Consider the following 19,240-nt stretch of genomic DNA (forward strand, 5'->3'; position numbering starts at 1 on the left):
TAGCATGTTAAGCATAGCATTTGACTTGAAGTCAGGAAGTCAAGTCACCAAGCACCTATTAAGTGCCTACTATTCCTCAGGTCCTCTGCCACATGCTGACCTGTATTCAAATCCTGCCTCAGAGCCTTACTAGCAGTTTGACCCTGGGCAAGTCATCTCTCTCAGGCAGTTTTTTCATCTGTAAAAGAGAGGTAACCCTAGTACTTACCTCAAGGATTGTTGCGAAAAGCAAGTGAGTTAACATGTAAAGCACTTCGCAAACTTAAAAGAAAAAAACAGCTGGAAGGGTAGACATTTCAGGAATAGAGTTCAGCATATGCTAATGTTTTCCTCATTCCAGGCCCAGTGCTGTATACACTGTATCTCCAGGATGACTCTAAATATTTTTTACATAGTGCTTTGTAGCTGGAGTCAAGATGAGAGTGCAAAACCACATACTTACTAGCTGTGTGACCCTTAGCAAGTCATGTTATAGAGAGATAACATGCTCACAAAGGTGTTTGTTTATAACTGTCAGGGAAAAGATCTAATGGTATTTTAGTTGAAGCAAGATAGGAAAGTTTCACAGATGGTCATGTTTGCATATAATATTGTGCTTATTGCATGAAGGCCAGAATACTGCAAAACTTCCTAAATGAGATTTATAATTCAGAAGTTTGCTCTATCTATACCAAAAAAATGAAGAAAATTCTAGTCATATATATTAGAATATATAAAACATATAAAGCTTCATATTTTATATGTATAAATATATTTTAATATTTTATTTTTATATTTATAAAGCAGTATTTTTACCTTGGACAGATACTGAAAATAGAAAGTGACCTGAACACAGAATTGAACAGAGGAAGAATAGGTTAAATTTTGAGATATTGCAAATTTCCTTTAATAATCTCCATTTGTTCTTCAAATTAAGGCTTATCTATTTAAAATCCATATTTTAATGCTGCTATTGTATGACTACAAATCATGATAAATCATTGTCTCTGAAAGATTGAGGTTAGAGATCCCAGAAAGGCTCTCTGGGTATCGTACAGTGAGCATAAGTGAGCTACAAGGGGCTTTCATTAGACAAATCATTTGCCTGCACAAAATAGGGTTTGGCCACAAAATTAAAGGCAGGATAACAATAAGAAGTCTGTGTGCTGCGGTATTATCTATGAGGTAACCAGAAATCTCAAAGAAAGGCTCCTGTGGCCCCTTGTTCCAAACATAATGAGAGAACAGGATTGAGAGCAAAATAGGACTTGACAATGTATAATCTGTCTCATTATTTGAATATTGGAGTGATAAGCCTGTGAGATATTCTTAGCCTTATTTTACAGATGAGGAATCTTAAAAGTAAAGATAAGTGCATCTCTATGCTTGCTTCAGCAGCACATATACTAAAAAGATAAGTGCTTCTCTCGGTTCACATGATTATTGTTAAAAGTATGATTAGAAATCAGGTTTTTCTGACTTCCAGGTCCATTGACCTATTCATTACACTGCATATCTTTCTAAATACGAAAATAGTAGATGAAATTAACAGTTTCTGATTGTGGAAAATGAAGGAAAGTCAGAGGTGGCTACAAGGTTTAAAGATGGCAGGACCATCCACTGGAAATAGAGCAGATTTGGGTAAGAAGATAATACATTTTTTGACATACTGAGTTTAAGGTGCTAATAATTTTTCTAAATGGAGAAGTGAATAACCAGTAGGCAATTGAAGATACTGAATTCGATCTCTGGTACCGTTTTTTAGAAGCATCACATTTTCATGAGAAACACTTATCACTTGCAAGAATTACATTTCTGTAAGCATGCAGCAGATATAGTATCATAATTATGTTTAACCTTTAAATGAAAAATTTGTTTAAAAATATGTAAATATCATGAGATATAATTTGACAAATCTGGGAAATTTTGCATAAACTAATTCACACTGAAGAGAGAACTCTGAGAACAATTTATATAGTAATAACATTTTGTAGAAAAACACTTTGGAAGACTTAAAGACATTGAAAATAACCACAACTCCAGAGGATAGATGGTAAACCATCACTCCAGAATGGTGACGGACTGAGGATGCAAAATGAGATGTACATTTTAATTTAACACAGTGTGGGACTGTGTTTTGCATTACTAGCACATATTTGTTACAAGAATTTTGTTTTTTTCCAAATTTGGGGGAAGGAAGTAAGAAAGGAAGATAGAACTAGGGATGAAGTGCACTTCTTCCTCCAAAGAAAACAGAACAGAAGAAATCACAGACAAGCAGGCTGACTTTGAAGGTTGCATGTTAAATTTATTATATATTTTAAAAGAAAATTAAGTTCTGTATATTTCAGCTTTTTATGTAATCAGCTTTGATATTATAATTCATACAGAAATGCTAAATTTATTTGGTGTTAGGTTTAAAATACAAATAATTTTTAAATTTTTTAAATTAATTTTTTGTGGTAGAAAATACTTCCATGTAGCTGTTTTTGTGTCTCTCAAAAATATGTACATTTCATTCTTGTTTTCATTATATACTTTCTATATAGGAAGATTTTTTCGGTAGTGATAAAGTGACAGAGCAGGGAAAAAACGAATCTTCAGAAGTTGGAGGTAAGTTTATGAAAATATAGATTAATTCACCTTCTTAATTTCTATATTATGTCATTTTTAATCTCATTGTTTTTACAGAAATAAGTTTAGCTTGTGAAGAAGATGAAATTATGAAGTCTGAAGAAAGCCCAAACTCATTATCTCATTATCAGGTATAAAAACATTTTAATTTCACTTTAAAAGGACTTCAGTTTTTCTCAAAAGAAATCCAAGCATTAATAGCCTTTTGAAAAAAATGCTCCAAATCACTAAAAATTAGGGAAATGAAAATTAAGCCAACTTTGAGATTCTATCTTGTAGATTGTCAGAGTTGACCAAAAAAAGGGGGGAAATGATAAATGTTGGCCTTGTAGGAAAACAGGTACATTAGGTACATTAATACATACTGACAGAGTTGTAAATTGTTCTATTCTACTAAGCAATTTGGAATGAAATCCAAAAAGGTAATAAACTCTACAGCATGGCAATATCACTATTAGACCTTTACCCCAAAAAGAGTAACTAATAGGAAAAGGATCTATATGCTCAAGAATATTTCTAGCAGCTCTTTTTGTAATAGTAAAGAACTGGAAACTAAAGGAGCACCCATTAATTGGAAAATGGCTGAACAAATTATATGAAGGTAATAGAATACTAAAGGTAATAGAATACTATTCTGCTGTAAGAAATGGACACAATGGTTTCAGAGAACCTAGGAAAACAAATGAATTGATGCAGAGTGAAATGAGCAGAACTATGACAATATAATGATAATACAACTTTGGAAAACTTAAGAACTTTGATCAACATAATGACAACCATACTTCTCAGAGGACTGTGACAAAACAGATTACCCATCTCTTGACAGAGCAGATGGACAAAGGGTGCCAAAGGAGATATATTGTTTTGGATATGGTCTTGTAGGAATGTATTTCATTTGACCATACATATTTGTTTTCAGTTGGGGTGGGGAGGAAGGTAGAAGGGAAAAAGAAGGCAGATGTGGGTTAAATTTTTTAAAATTTAATTTAAAAAGAATTTAAATAAAATTTAAATTAAAAAAATTTAAAAAGAAAACAAAAAGCATTTATTTCCCAAGAATGAACTATTTCATTTATTTATTTTGGCTAGATGTATTTTTTTCTTGTCTTTTTTTTTTTTTTTTTTTTGAGACAGTTGGGATTATGTGACTTATTCAGAGTCACACAGCTAGTAAATGTTTGAGGTCAAACTTGAACTCAGGTCTCCCTGACTTCAGGGTCTTGCTCCCTGGCTAGCTACTTCTTATATTTCTTATAATTTATTGGCTTATTTTCAGTTCTTCAAAAATAATGTCCACCAATTTACCTGTTACTTTAATAAAATCTTCCTACTGAGTTGGCAGAGAGTTATTAGAAGTTAGCAGGTTCATTTTATAGTAATCTTACAGGCCATTCATATATAATCATAGATTTTTGTGACGAAAAGGGATTTTATAGATATATAATTATAACTCTTATTATTTTACATATGGCTCACAGAATGCTGTAGCAGGAAGGGTCTTTAAAGATCATATGACCTGGAGGCAGGAAGACCTGAATTCAAATGCATCCTCAGATACTTATTAGCTGTGTGACCCTGGGCAAGTCACTTAAGCTCCATCTGCCTCACTTTCCTCATCTGTAAAAGGATAATAAAAGAACCTATCTACTAGGGTTGTTGTGAGTATAAAATGGGATAATGTTGGTAAATTGTTTAGCAAGCCTTAAAATGCTATACAAATGCTAGTTTTCATCATTATTATTATTATAGACTGACCTCCTTGTTTTACAAGTGAGGAAACTGAGACCTGTGAAATTTATGTGACTTGTCCAATGTCACACAGTGTCAAAACTAGCCAGCCCAGTGCTCTTTCACTTATACTAAAACTACTTTAGTATCTCTGATGTTAATCTCTGATTTTTTTCAAAGTTAGAACAAGATATTTCTTAAATGCACTTTTCACATGTGATATTTTGTGGTATTGTACTAAAATGGTATTATCTGTTTTAGGTTGAGCAGTTGATCAATAAGACTTCAGAACTTGATGTGTCTGAAAGTAGAACAAGAAGTGGAAAGGTTTTTCAGAGTAACCTGGTAAGTCATTCAGAATAAACTAGCTATAAAACTAGTTTGTTTTATTTTGTAATCTCAATCATAATGAATGGTGTTGCAATTTTTAGATGATATTAAGTTGAAAGGATGTGGCCAATTGGATGACTGCTCAAATTGAGATTTATGGGATAGCTTTATCTTAGAGAAGTCAACACAAATCAATGTGGTATTTAGCTTTGTTGTTTTAGAAACCCAGCTTTACCAGTTTACCAAGTGGTGATCATGCAAACTCAATATAAACCAAAGCACCAAACCTTCCCCTCTCCTGAACTTCCCTATTGTTGTCAAGGGCACTACTGTCCTCATAGTATCCCAGACTTGCAACTTCAGTGTTATAGACTCTTTATTCTCACTCATCCTATGTATTCGTTGTTAACAAATCTTCTACCTTTTCAATCTTTGCATTCTCTTCTCCATTCATAGCCATCACATTAGTTCAAGTTCTCATCACCTTTTGTTTGGCTTATTTCAATATCGTCCCAGTTGTTACTCTTGCCTCACATCTCTTCTCACTTCAGTCTAGCCTCTATCTAGCTTCCAAAGCGGTTTTCCTAAAGCCTAGGTCTGACCATTTCTCCTCCCACTCAGTAAACTCCAGGGGCTTCCTGGTATCTTCTAGGATCAAAGTCCTCCATGAAGTTTGTTCTCTACTCACTTCTGACTCTTAGTTATAAAGTATCTTGTATCCGATTTTCTCTATAGTTATTTGTAATTATTTTCTTTATATTTATAGCACTCATGGGGGTGCTTCACTAATTCCCTCTCATATAGGCCAAATAGGTTTCCACAAGACAATGGGCTAGTCTCAGAGTTCTAAGGGTAATTATGAAGTTTTTTTTTTTAAATAATGTCATTCATGAGCCCCATCTGGTCTATTTTCTATTGATTATGAGTCTTCCCAAGTTGATAAATTTGTTTGTATCTAGTTTTATACTTTTTGTTAATAGGCTCAATCAAAAAATCTAGGCTTTCTAGGTTTATGTTAATTGGGGTGAGGTTTTCTTTCCTTCCTCTTATATTTTCTATATACTTGTATTTGTTGTATTATATGTGCTTTTCTACCTTACTTGAAAGTAGTGATTGGTGCATTTTTTATATTTATCCCCCAGAATTTAGCATAATGGTCAACACATAGAAGGTGCTTAATGTTTTTTGATTGATTGCAACAATTGGGGCCCTGAAATATTTGATAACTGATCCCTTTCTACTTTTCCCAGATTCAGGTTCAGTATACTTATTTGGAGTAATAAATTATATAAATAATGCCCAATTCTCCACCCAGGAGAACCAGACCATATTTGGAGTAATAAATTATATAAATAATGCCCAATTCTCCACCCAGGAGAACCAGACCACCTTATAAAAATCATCCTATCCTATAGCAAAAACATTTAATAAAGACGTAAAAGCAATGTGAATAACTAAAGGAGATAAAAGAGTATAACTATTCTCTGTCTCCCTCACATATACAGTTCCTATACTTCCTCACTATGAGGACAGAAATCTCTTGAGAAAAACTTACACAGGATGGGGAAACTGTTTTCAGCATGCTCTCTGTTTCCATATGCAGGGATTCAGCTTGCATTTAAGGCAGCTGGACTCAGCTGAAGCCTCAAGTTGGTTCTGAGGTTTTCAGAACTTAGAAACATACATCATGGCAGCTGTGTTCCAGAGGCTCCTCTTTTCATCCCACAGCTCTGTTATGCCAGCCTAGGAAGCCTGTTCTTGACCATGGGACCTCTCCACTTCCTATCTCTTCTTTTTCTTTTCTCCACAGCTTCTACTCTCTTTTCTTTTTCACAGGTTTGCACTATTTGCAAACTCAGTCTCACAGTCCTGCAATATCCAATAAATCCCCAAGACATGGAAGCTATGCTCAGACTCACAGAATTCCTAGAGCTGTTCTTGGAGAGCTCCTGCCAAAGTTACACAGTACTCTGTAGTTTAGAATTTGCTTTCCTTAAAACAAGTCTTGATTTAGACTTAGCACTGCTTCCATTTTACAGATGAGGACACAGGGAAAGAGGCTAAATGATGTGCCCAAGTTGGGTAGGATCACCCACAATTTAGTAGAATCAAGAATCAAATCAAGAAATACAGTCCATTGCTCATTTCTCTCTGCTGCACTTTCCCCAGCCAATGCCTAGAGAATTTGACTAGAGAACACTGTGCAAAAAATCAGAATGGTTGACTCTATAAAATATATAATAATGCTACCTTAAACAAATCTCATATAATGCCTCACTAACTTTTCTAGACTCTAGGTAAGCCATTATGTTTTTGTCATTGTGTCATTATCTCATGAAACATGTTACCATAATTATATATTACCCCCCTCTCCCTTTAGGACCAGAAAAGTGACACCACACAGACCCCTGTTGATATTATTGACATTGCTATTCAGCCAAAAGAAACAGTGAATTCAAAGAAAAGACATTTCATGAAATAGCCTAGAAGAAAAGCAGAACTAGCTTATTCTCCCCCCAGAAAAATATTATTTTGGGGACACCAAAAATGGACAATCCCTCCAACTCATTTATCATCAATAGGAAGAGTAGACACCTTTAAGGATCATATATGAGACACATAAAAAATGCATATTGGGCAATCATATATGAGACACATAAAAATGCATATTGGGCACACACATGGAAAGGCATATCCATTTGGAATACATATGGCCAGCTCATGTATGTGGGTGACACTTTATATGTTATCACTGTACTGCTTTTCAGGACCCTTCCCTCTTTCTTCCTCTCTCCTTCCATAACACATCTGCTTCCTACTTCTCTTACCTGAACTGTTTTCTAGAATCCTCAGCTAAGGTCTACAAGGTCTCAACAAGAGGATGAGTATGGGTCTCTGTCCTTTCTCTTTTAGCTTAAATTTCAAAGGTAGAACCCTTACTTAGTCACTAAGCCAGAGGAAAGTTGCTTTTGCTTTCCAAGAAGGTTCTTAACTTGATGTCTGGAACTTATTTTCAAAATATCTACAACTATTTCAATAGAATTAAGTTTCCTGTGTAATCTTAGGTATCATAAGGTATCATAAGCACTTAAAAACATGATTCAAGGAAGAAGCATATGGACTTCACCATATTGACTGCCAAAGACAGGGTCTATGATGCAAAAAGAGGCTAAGAACTTAAGTATTTTGAGGAGAAAGTAGTCTCTGCTTGACGGTAGAGCTAAACTTTTTTTGAAACACAAGCCAACCAGTCAGCTAGTTAGAACTATAAGCATCTAGACTTTCTTTTGAATTTCCTCCTGACAATTGCTGTTTGTCCCAGCCTTTTTTCTGACTTAGAGCTAAACTATTTTTGCTAGCCCATTAACCAAGGAAACTCCATAGAAGTTACATGGGTCTGAGAAACAGGACTTTTCCTGAGTCTCCAGAGCAAATGAATGAGAAAAGGAAAGACAAGAACAAAAGGCTGGGGAAAGGGGAAAATTATATGTAAGGCTTCTGCCCTCATTCCCTGCAGTTCAATTCTTTTGTTATAAATTACTTTCTGCCACATGCAAGTATAGTTCGTAACAAACCTGTGTTCGTTTAAGCTTCCCTATAATCAGATTACTTATTATTTTACATTGGTTATAGTTTTTAATGTTTCCATGATGTGATTTAGGTGACAGCGTAGTCTCATTAGCATCATATTTACAAATATCTCTTAAGATGAATAACTTCTGCAAATGGTTAATCTTATTACATCTTTATAATCATTTTTTTGTTTTCCCAAATTATGGGGGGGAGGGCAGAGGATACTTTATTTAACTTGCATCCCCCTTATCATTGAATTTAAAATTTAATAACAGGTTTTCTTATCCATATTAAAAAACATTTATTCTCAAAGTTCACATCAGAGATATAGGAATATAAATTACAGTTTATAATGAAGGTACTACATTGTGCCTTAATATGTATTATGCAAGCATGTTTTCATTCTCAGTGAGATAAGAACACATTCCTAATGATAACAAGATCTTAATCATAGCAAGTGAAAGGGGAAAAAGCATGGAAAAATAGAATCTAAAACTCTCTGCAGTTTATACTTAGATTATACTTTAGGACATAGGAGGGAAAATGATGATGTTTACAAAATAATATGATAAAACCATTTATATTTTTATTAGTTTGGGCAAATCTTCTTTGAAGACTACTTTTAGTGGGAGTATGCATTGTTTTAATAAATGGTGAATGGTGATGTGAAACAGTAATAAAATGAATCAGTAACCTAGGAACTATTTCTAGCTCTTTGGACATATAGCAGGTATTTACAAAGAACTGAGTAAGCTTCTTCCCCCTCTTTCAAGGAAGACTGCTAGAACACATTAAGAAATAGGAGAGCCTATTCTGTATAAGGGATTACCACATGCCATAAATGGAAGACGCACAGTTAAGCACACCATGCAGACTTGGAAAGTGGGGGCAGACCAGACAAGACAGAGATGTTAAGATGCACATGATCCCCAGAAGAGGCCTTCATTGAAGAATGCTGCATTCACAGGCCCCTCGAGTGAAGGACATGGCAGGATATGGCACTAGATAGACTTACTTAGCTACAAGACTACCTGGAAATAGTCCTACATTAAAGGGCAGTGCACCTATACAACTCTAGAAGGAACAGGTGCCAGATGGAGATGCTGAACCACAGGAGGACCAATAGGGGTGTTGCAGTAGGGAGAAATACCAATATGGTCCGACTCTGGAAATGAGGACTAGAGAAAAGGCCAGAGCCAAATAGCAATAAGTACAATAAAGACCTTGACCTGAAAGAGCAAACCAGAACCTTGTCTTTTCTTGGTATGGTGAATCCTAGAGATTCCATAAGGTTCCAGAAGATTTAGATCCAGGTGAATGTCAACTTTTAAGCCCTACACAGTTCAGCAGTGAGATGAAAAAAAAAAAATGTATAGGTCTCTGTGGGAAGTGGAAGAGTTTTTTTGTTTTGTTTTGTTTTGTTTTTTTTACTATTGTGTGGTGTTCTCCTCTTTAAAATATGATGGTTCTCTCTGGGAGCAGGTTTCTTAGGGAGGTTTTCTGGAGGCAGCCTTAGTTTCAGTTCAGAGTAATAATCATTTCAAATACAGCCAGCTGATAAAATCCAAACGTTTATTTTCTCGTTCCAAGTCTTGTCTCCTTGCCTGGGGCTCGGCTAGCTTTCTGGAGAGCCTTTCAGATCAGCCTTGGTCTCAGTGGGGGAAGTGCAGGAGGCCAGCCACCACAGTGTTGTGAGATGAAGTGAATGAATCTGGTTCTGCCTCTGAGAGTGGGCTTCTTCTGATGCTCTCCTCTCAATCTTTTCAACTGAACTTCTGACTGAGCCTCTGTCAGCTTCTTATATATGATCTTCCAAAGGTTGATTCCTCTTCTGAGAGAGTGGGATTATGGGATCTGAGAGTGGGATTATGAGTTTCTGATTTGTAAATCTCATACTGAATACTGATTTGTGAATCAAAAAGTGTGAACTTCAATGAGTACTTAAATACATTAGTGAGCTAGAGAATTTTCTAAGTACCATGCTAAATTAGGAAACTGATTCATCACTTTGTAAGGATTCTAATACTATTGGCTTGATTTATGGGTCCTTTTTTTTTTTTTTGTACTAAAAAACAAAACAAAAACATACCCAATTTTTGTATAGTTAACAATCTATTAGTCCAAGCAGTCAGGTGAGAAAAAAGCCAGGAGAATTCTTAGTCAGGAAAACCTGGAAAGAATTGAGTGTTCAGTGGAGAAGGTGATCACAGTGTTAAGTGGAGCAGAGAGGCCAAAAAGATTAAAATTGAAAAAGGCTTATCAGATTTGGCAGTGAAGAAATAAACTTGGTAATTTTGGAGAAAGCACTTCTGTCACTGAGACCTTGCTGCCTTGACAATTCTATCCAATATTTCTTGGACCTTCTCACATTTTCCTGTTGCCACTTCCATATTTACTTTACTCCCACCACTCAATAATCTGCTTTGAGATTCACTCTATTCAAATTTACCACTCACTTCAGTTCTTGAGGACTGCTGACCCTTATCTTCCTGCCCTACTAAATACTTCTTTTCTTCTATCTATTGGAATCCACAGTCTTTTTCAATTTCAACTTTCAATTTCAAATCTCTGCTTACTTCAAATCTTGCCCTCATTGTAGGCGATTTACATAAAAACTAGTTTCCAAAATACCCTAATGTCCCATTTTCTCAATTTTATCAATTCCTCTGACCTACTCCTCTCTCCATTTCAACTCTATATTGTTTGGGGTCTCTATCTCCCACTAGTGTTCTGTTTCCATTTTCAAGAACTCTGAAATTTCTTTTTCTTATCCTAATTTCCTGTCATTCATCTCTCTGCCTTTTCCTAAATCTACCCTTTATCCTTAACTGAATCTCCAGCTCTTCTACCTCTCAGTACTCCCAAACTCTCACCAACTCTGCTCTGCCTATCTCTCTGTTCTTCTCAGACTTGAATCTTAGTGAACTAGTTCAAATTAACCTTGTTCTCTATCTTGGAGTTTCTTGCTCCCTTCTCCTGCCCATGCTCATGCCTTTGCCACAGTCTTAACTCCATATTATTCCCACTGTCTGCCTTCTTTGCTACTATTCATGTACAAGAGGAAGTCATCCAACTACTGCTACAGTTTTATTACCCATTCTTAACTAAGCCTTCACTGAAATAAGACATCTTTTTACTCCTCCCTAATAAATATCCATTCCTCACAAGTGGCTATTTCAAGTTTTCCATCTCTTCTGAAGTCTCTCAATCTCATCCATTCAGCTGAGGATCTCTTCTCATACTAATAAGTTCCCTCTTCTCCTTTCTTCCTTATCTCACAAGAACTCATCTTCATTTTAAGACCCCTTTATATCCTCATCATTTACTCAATTGATTGATCAGCATACATTTACCAAAAATCTATTATATACTAGGAAGGGGAAGGAAAGAAAAGAAAGGAAAAACATTTCTATAGCACCTACTGTGTGTTAAGCCCTGTGCTAAGCATATTAACAGATATGAGACCTCTTGCACTAGCTGCCATATAGGTGAGGACACTGTGACGCTAAGTTATTTATAAATCTCTTCTCTCATTGTCAGTATATTCCCCAAGATTCTAACCTGAACCATCTCCCCTCTGTTCTCTACCTTGTAATCCCATTAGTTCCCATGGCATGACAACAATAATAAAAAAGATAATCACAAAACTAAGTGAATTCTATAATGTTTGTGCTTTTTTCAAATATGGCATCAGATTTTGTCTATTATCCACATTTTGATACAATCACAATTTGATGTTTAAATTTTTTAAACAAAATTATGCTTATTTAAATTATTTAAAAGGTAGCTTTTGATAATGTCTAATTGTATTTTGCCTGTGGAACATTCTTCCTTAGCATCCAAAAGTGGATGCTTCAGTTATATTATCCTGGTACCACTTTTTCTCTTTTTTGTGATTTCTTGATCGAAGCTTTCCCCATGCTTGTTACTTATAGCATGTAAGTTTTCTGGAAAGAAGTCCAAGTGTGAACTTAAATAAATAGATGTTAAATATAGGAGTAGCCAAAAAGTTATCAAACTGTGTATACCCTTTGATCCAGCAGTGTTTCTACTAGGCTTATACCCCAAAGAGATACTAAAGAAGGGAAAGGGACCTGTATGTGCCAAAATATTTGTGGCAGCCCTGTTTGTAGTGGCTAGAAGCTGGAAAATGAATGGATGTCCATCAACTGGAGAATGGTTGGGTAAATTGTGGTATAGGAATGTTATGGAATATTATTGTTCTGTAAGAAATGACCAGCAGGATGAATACAGAGAGGACTGGTGAAACTTCCATGAACTGATGCTAAGTGAAATGAACCAGGAGATCATTATATACTTCAACAACGATACTGTATGAGGATGTATTCTGATGGAAGTAGATTTCTTCGACAAAGAGATCTAACTCAGTTTCAATTGATCAAGGATGGACAGAAGCAGCTACACCCAAAGAAAGAATACTGGGAAATGAATGTAAACTGTTTGCATGTTTATTTTTTTTCTTCCCGGGTTATTTTTACCTTCTGAATCCACTTCTTCCTGTGCAACAAGAGAACTGTTCGGTTCTGCACACATATATTGTATCTAGGATTTACTGTAACTTATTTAACATGTATAGGACTGCTTGCCATCTAGGAGAGGGGGTGGAAGGAGAGAAGGGAAAAATCGGAACAGAAGAGAGTGCAAGGGATAATGTTGTAAAAAATTTTATACAGTGTAATATACAGTGTGAGTCAGTTAATAGTCTAACCAAAAGGATGTGGCACAAATGAAGGGTGTGAGCCTTTTCCTGATAACCTATTTTATAACCAGAATATATTTTCTTAACTGGAAGAGTAAAATTTTGCTTCAGATTTAAAAAACAGTTTACTATATACATAACAATAATTATTTAGATGATTTATACACAAGGCATAATGGGAATTTAATTTACAAAATATAAGACAGTTGAGAAAACAATATTGGAAACAATAATGCTGTTCACTTAATGGTCCCTGACACAGAACTGAACAAATATTTGCTTCATGTTGAAAGTTTATATGATAGTAACAAAGTCTCAGCTGCCTTGTCACAAAATAAATACCTAATGATTTCTCACTCTTATCTTCCTTAACCAAATCATACTTTATTATTTATATTGCATGTATTTCAAAGATGCTCTGATTCCCCTTCCCAGAATCCTGGTACAGGATTCTAGGGGACACCTTAAGGAGTAGGGGTATTTCTCTTATCAAATATCCTTGACTTAAGTCTCTACTATCTTTTTCTAGTAGTTTCATTTAATGACTTAAAATCAACTAGCTTTTATAAAGGGATATTTATTTTATAGATAATAACAAGAACAAATATATAAATATTTCCCTTAATAATCTCAGGTCATACTCCCATTATCACCTCAGTATCAGCAGGGAGGAGAGGAGGGGAAGGTGGAGCTCATAACTCAGTTCAATTACTGTATAGCATTTTGTCCATCCAATATCTAATCTAGATGGGGCATCACTGCTGAAGTCCCAAAAGTTACCCTAAAAGATCATTCCTTGCTCTTTGGGACATTGATGTGAGACTGGGAGCAACATCCCACTTCAATTCTGACTTTCAGGTTCCTGTGGCTCATTCTTTTGACTATGAAAAAATTTTTTAAAATGGCCAAGAACAGAGGCTCATTTTGGGGGAAAGGGAGAGGAGAAGATTCTATGGCCAGAGGGGAAGAATGCCGTAAGGGCTTTTTCCTTTTATAGCATGGTCCTCTCATCATGAGCTCCATTAGACACAAATGAAGCAAAAAGAGGGAACTGGAACTGATAGAGCCTTCTGGAAGATGCCAATTGTCCTCACCCTGCGATCAATTGCAAAAGATTCTTCCCAGCCAGTTGCAGTAGATCTACATGTGCAGGGGTGTTCTATGGCTAGCTTATACTAGTTTGTGAAAGCTGATGTTAAATTTTGACTGTGAATAGTTATACCTCAGAAATGGACAAACACTGTCAGGACTTTATTGTTTTATTGGTTGTTTAGATATAAGTGATGGAGAAAATATTAATAATGCAGATACAGTTTAACAGTGCTAGCACACTCCTGGTAGAGTAGAGAGACCATTTCAACAAGCTGATGGAGTCTAGAGAATACCTCATAGAAAGAATTTAGATCAAAATATCACAATGGTGGCTGTTCAAGAAATTCCAATTTATATTTCTGAATTCAGCATGAAGTTATACAAAGAGGGGGCAACTAGGTGGCACAGTGGATAGAGAACGAGCCCTGAAGTCAGGAAGACCTGAGTTCAAATCTGATCTCAGACACTTAATACTTCCTAGCTATGTGACCCTGGGCAAGTCACTTAACTCCAATTGCCTCAGCAATACACACAAACACACACACACACACACACACACACACACACACACAAATAAAACATTAACTTTTTATATGACAAAATGTGTTGAACAGTATTATCAACTCTATATAAATGACCAAAAAAAATCTATAACCAGCCTCAATTTCTTTTCTGAACCCAGTTCCACATCACCTTATGTATCCAGGACATTTCCATCTAGATGTCCCATTTAGTTTCTCAGACTCAACAGTTCTATAGTGGATATAGTTATTTTTCTCCCTAAATCTGTTGCTCATCCAGTCATCCATGTTTATATCCCCTTAGGGATACATTTCACTCTTCCTTGCTCCTCCTCCATATCCAATCTATAACCCAGCTTTGTTAATTCTACCTTCATATCATTTCATGAATTATCCTTCTCCACTCAGTCATTGTTTAGGCTCTTCCTCTTTTTGGAATGGATTGCTGCAGCATCCTCAATTGATTTCTCTGCTTTTAATCCTCTTCCTCTTTGATCCATCTTTCATATAACTATTAAAATATTTATAAGGCATAATCTTGGTCATATTATTTCAATTCTCAGAAAGTATTAATGGCTTTCTGTTGCTTCCAGGATAAAGTAAATCTTTTCACCACGCAATTAATGCTCCCTACAATCTGGCTCTAGCCTTTCTAAACTGAGTTCTTATTTACTATCCTTCAACCAATTTGGCCTCCTTGCTAATAGCAGAACTTGCTATTTTATCATTTCTTTCATGCCTTTGAACAAACTGTCTTCCATGCCTAAAACAAAGTTCCTTCTTTACCTTCACTTTTTGAAATCATTTAATTTTGCTCATGGCTCACTTCACTTGCCACCCTCTCCTTGGAGCCCTTTAGAATGCAAAAGTTATCTCACATCATTTCCTTGTCAGGATTTATGTTGGATGTTGCATCTTCTAGTAGAGTATAATATAAACTCTTTGAATGCAAGAACCAGTTTTTATTTGTCCTTTTATTTCCAGTACTTAGAGTGCTTTAGATATAGTAGGTGCATAATAAGTGTTTGTCCAATGAATTATTAAATGTTTACAATTATCTTCATAACTATAGCTTTCAATATTATTGCCATAAATCGTGATGATATTTATATTGCCATATATGTATTATCCTGCAGCAATATAGTGGAAATAAAAATTAAAGAATATTGTAAGTCTATATTTTAAAAGTTTTCCTCCAGGGAAGAATAAGGTTATATCTACTTTTTCATAATTCTGAAGTTTCTATCATAATTTTAAACATGAAATTTGTTATGACAATGATGAGAAAATCTACCTATGACCAAGTACCTTTCACTTACTTTGAATGCTAACCAATTATTTTTTCTCTTTTCAGGCTTATGGAAATCAGTCAATGAAGACTTGTAAAGAAACTAAGAAGAGGAGTCGATCTGGATCTGGGAGAAAGGTAAATTTATATGATTACAGAAAAGTTATTGCTGTGGTATATATCGTATGAAAAGTAAACTACCAAAATATCTCTATAAACTAGCATTAAAATGATAAATAGGAAAGATAATGGACTTTAATGTGTTATGTAGTATATTATTATCTTTAACATTAAAGATCTTTAAATCTTTAAATGTTGCTTTTTTAAAGTGAGTTGATTCTTTACCTAAGATAGCTTGTCCACATACCAATTTTCTGTAAAGTGATTTCTGAACTGCAGTTTATACTGATAGCTTTTTTCCATAAATATAAATCTTTATGAAAATTAATATAAGCCCAGGAAATCATGTTAATGAGGCCCTGATTTTAATCTTATGCAACTCTAAAGGAAAGATATTTTTGCATTTCCCATTCATAAAGTATCTCTTTTTGATTCAGTTGAGTTAAACATTTATTATGTTAATGGCACTATCTTAAGCACTGAGGATACAAGGATAAAAATTGATCTGGTAGAATACAACATACACTCACATATATACAGATATGCACATATACCTATGTGCAGGCATGTATCTTTATGTATTACTATACACACACACACAAAACACACATGTAGATAGCTAAGATACATACATACATAAAACACAAGAACCGTAATGCTGGCAAGGGAAACATCCAAACAAAATGCTTTAGAAAAATTTGAGGTTGGAAGAATACTTGTAAATGCTAGAGATTTCACAAAGGACCCTAAACTAAGCCTTTATGGAAAAGGACTCTGAATAGTAGAAATAAAGAAGGAATATTTTCTAGAAGTTGGGAGTATCATGCTAAGCTTTGGGAAAAGATTTGTAGTTTAGTGTGGTTTAATATATAGAATTCATAAGAGCAGCAATATGAAATATATGAGAGATTATTTGGGGAGCATGATGCTTTTTAATATGGCATTCCCTAACACATTTAAACGTTGTTTTAGCAGCTATCAGGAAATGGACACATTAACAATATTCACATAACTTTAAAGAAGCTGTGAGTTCTTTTATCATCAAAGTAAAACCCTATTATCTGCTCCCAAATAACGAATGAGCATAGAGAGACCTAATTCACAGTGAAGATTGTAACTGTGGAAAGCATCATTCCTTAGTTGTGTTTTCTCTTGACAGGTCCTTCAACAAGGTGAATTTTCCTGTAGTCAAGAGTCAGTGCCAAAAAGAAGAAAATTTAGTGAACCAAAGGATTACATATAGAGATCACTTCCCCTTTTGCTTGCTTGTAAAGATCTCAACACTGCTATCTAAACTAAATATGAGTGTAGTAATATTACATTTTAACATGTGTCTTCTCTTACCCTTAACGTCCAATGAATTTGAAACTTCATGTATATAACCTTAAAACAGTTTGCACACATTTCAGAATTGACTATAGCTTAAAATATTATGAAGAACCAAATTTTGATCTACTCTGAAAAAAATGCTGAGGAAATTTGTGGAACAAAAGCAAGTAATAAAACTGTCAGATGACTGGCTAAGTCATTTTCCAATTAGCAATGAACTATATCTATTAGGTAGATTATTCATTTAAAAATATGCTCATTAATTTTGAATTTGCTTTGCTCTTACCATTCTTTGAAATAATATATTTTGAGATACTAACATTTGAGGGATCCACAATTATATGTGCTTGAACTTTGCCATATAAATTGTGACTGTTTGTCATTGTGTTTTACTATTAAAACAATGCTCTTCAGTACTTTTAATAGCATATTAAAATGATTTAGAATTTATTGCAAATATTGGTAAATTTTTTTAAAATGTAATACAGCAACAGATTTTAAATATGTCTTTGTTGATATTTTCTCTTTCTCATGTACTCTTCTCCTCATAGAAAGTCATCCCTTACTGACAAACAGTATTTTTAGAGAAGAAAAGTCAGCACAATTGATCAATACATTGAAAAAAATCTGAAAACCTGTATGTAACACCTACTTCTACAAAGGGGGGATGGACTGGAGGGACGTTCTCATAACTCTTCATTTGAGCTTTGATTTTTTAATTTATTTTTGAATTTTAGGTGTGGTGTTCTTTACATTTATATTGTTTGAGCCACTGTATGTGGCTCTGCTTACTTCAGTCTGCATCAGTTCATCTAGAGCTTTCCCGGCTTATATGTAGTCATCCATGCATTTCTTTACAGGGTTTTAATATTTCATCATATCCACAGATCACAATTTGTTCAGTCATTCTTCACTTGCTGGGCATCTTCTTTGTTTCCCACTTTCAACTTTCACAAAATGTGCTAGTACAAATATTTTGAAGGCTCTGGGGACTGTCTTCTTATAAGCCCAGTCATGGAGTCTCTGGTTCAGGGTATGGGCATTTGAGTCACTTTATTTGCAGAATTTCCAAACTAGTGGTACCATTTCATAGCACCACTCACAAATAGTGTGCGTCTCCTCCTACAATCCCCTCAATGTTGCCATTTTTGCTAATTTTCAGGTATGAGATGAAACCTCAGGGTTGTTTTGAATTTGGATTTCTCTGGAGCATTGTATGGCATTTTCAACAACATAAATAAAACATTTCCTGTTCAGCACTGTGTGACTTTCAAGGCTTCTAATTTTTATTTAAATAATAGAAAAATGAGATTTTGCAAGGGGGTACATAGGCTTTTACCTAGTGGGCGCAAAAGGAATGACGTTATTCACATTTGAGCTTCAAAGATGGAGAAGAGGTGGCTCCAAGCAAGGAGGATCTCGCCCTTTGACCAAGGAGGGCCCTAAAGCTCCCCCGTGGGGTGTCATTCGAGCCCAGGGCCTCAGGCTTGAGGATCATCCGACGTCTTTGCGCTAGATTCGGGGATCTTTGGGAAGAGGCCTCGGGATCCGCCAGTCTGGAGCCCGGCCAGGTTGCAAAAAGATGGGCCCGTTAATTTCTGCCCTGACTAGGCCCAGCCTTTACGTGTCCACAGGACCGGCTGGTGACGTCACGCGCCGTGGGCCCACCCCTAAAGAGGCAGATTTGACCCCTCTCCCCATCCTGGGCTTCCCCATTTCCCTTCTCTCCAGCCCTGTCCCTTCCCTCCCCCTGCGCGAGATGCCGCGCCGGCACACCTGCTCCAGGGCTCTGGGCCACGCCCCTCCCTCTGCGGACCCTGCCGGTCGGGAGGGTGGGCTGTTTTCCGACACTTCAGCTTAGGGGTCCATCATTGGGCGGGCCACCTGTCAGCCGGAGCCGCGACCTACCTCCTTTTGGTGGGGTTT

The 19,240-nt window shown here is 35.7% G+C and overlaps 1 protein-coding gene and 1 long non-coding RNA gene across 2 annotated transcripts in view; one reads left to right on the forward strand and one right to left on the reverse strand.

Annotated features, from left to right (window-relative positions):
- Positions 1–18,489, forward strand: part of HORMAD1 (HORMA domain containing 1) — a 28,681-nt gene extending 10,192 nt beyond the window's left edge. Inside the window, exons 7-11 of the mRNA XM_051992753.1 lie at positions 2,529–2,592; positions 2,671–2,744; positions 4,603–4,686; positions 15,932–16,003; positions 17,145–18,489. Of these exons, the coding sequence (XP_051848713.1) occupies positions 2,529–2,592; positions 2,671–2,744; positions 4,603–4,686; positions 15,932–16,003; positions 17,145–17,228 (378 nt within the window). The 3' untranslated portion in view covers positions 17,229–18,489. The remainder of the gene's footprint in view (positions 1–2,528; positions 2,593–2,670; positions 2,745–4,602; positions 4,687–15,931; positions 16,004–17,144) is intronic.
- An 89-nt stretch (positions 18,490–18,578) lies between these two features.
- LOC127559114 (uncharacterized) lies at positions 18,579–19,190 on the reverse strand. The gene is made up of 2 exons (XR_007953067.1): positions 19,091–19,190; positions 18,579–18,870 (listed from the first exon to the last, which is right to left on the reverse strand). It is a non-coding gene; the product is annotated as an uncharacterized LOC127559114 (long non-coding RNA).
- Positions 19,191–19,240: the final 50 nt, after the last annotated feature.

The sequence above is a fragment of the Antechinus flavipes genome, chromosome 4 (assembly GCF_016432865.1).
Source record: "Antechinus flavipes isolate AdamAnt ecotype Samford, QLD, Australia chromosome 4, AdamAnt_v2, whole genome shotgun sequence".
Classification (NCBI taxonomy): Eukaryota; Metazoa; Chordata; class Mammalia; order Dasyuromorphia; family Dasyuridae; genus Antechinus; species Antechinus flavipes.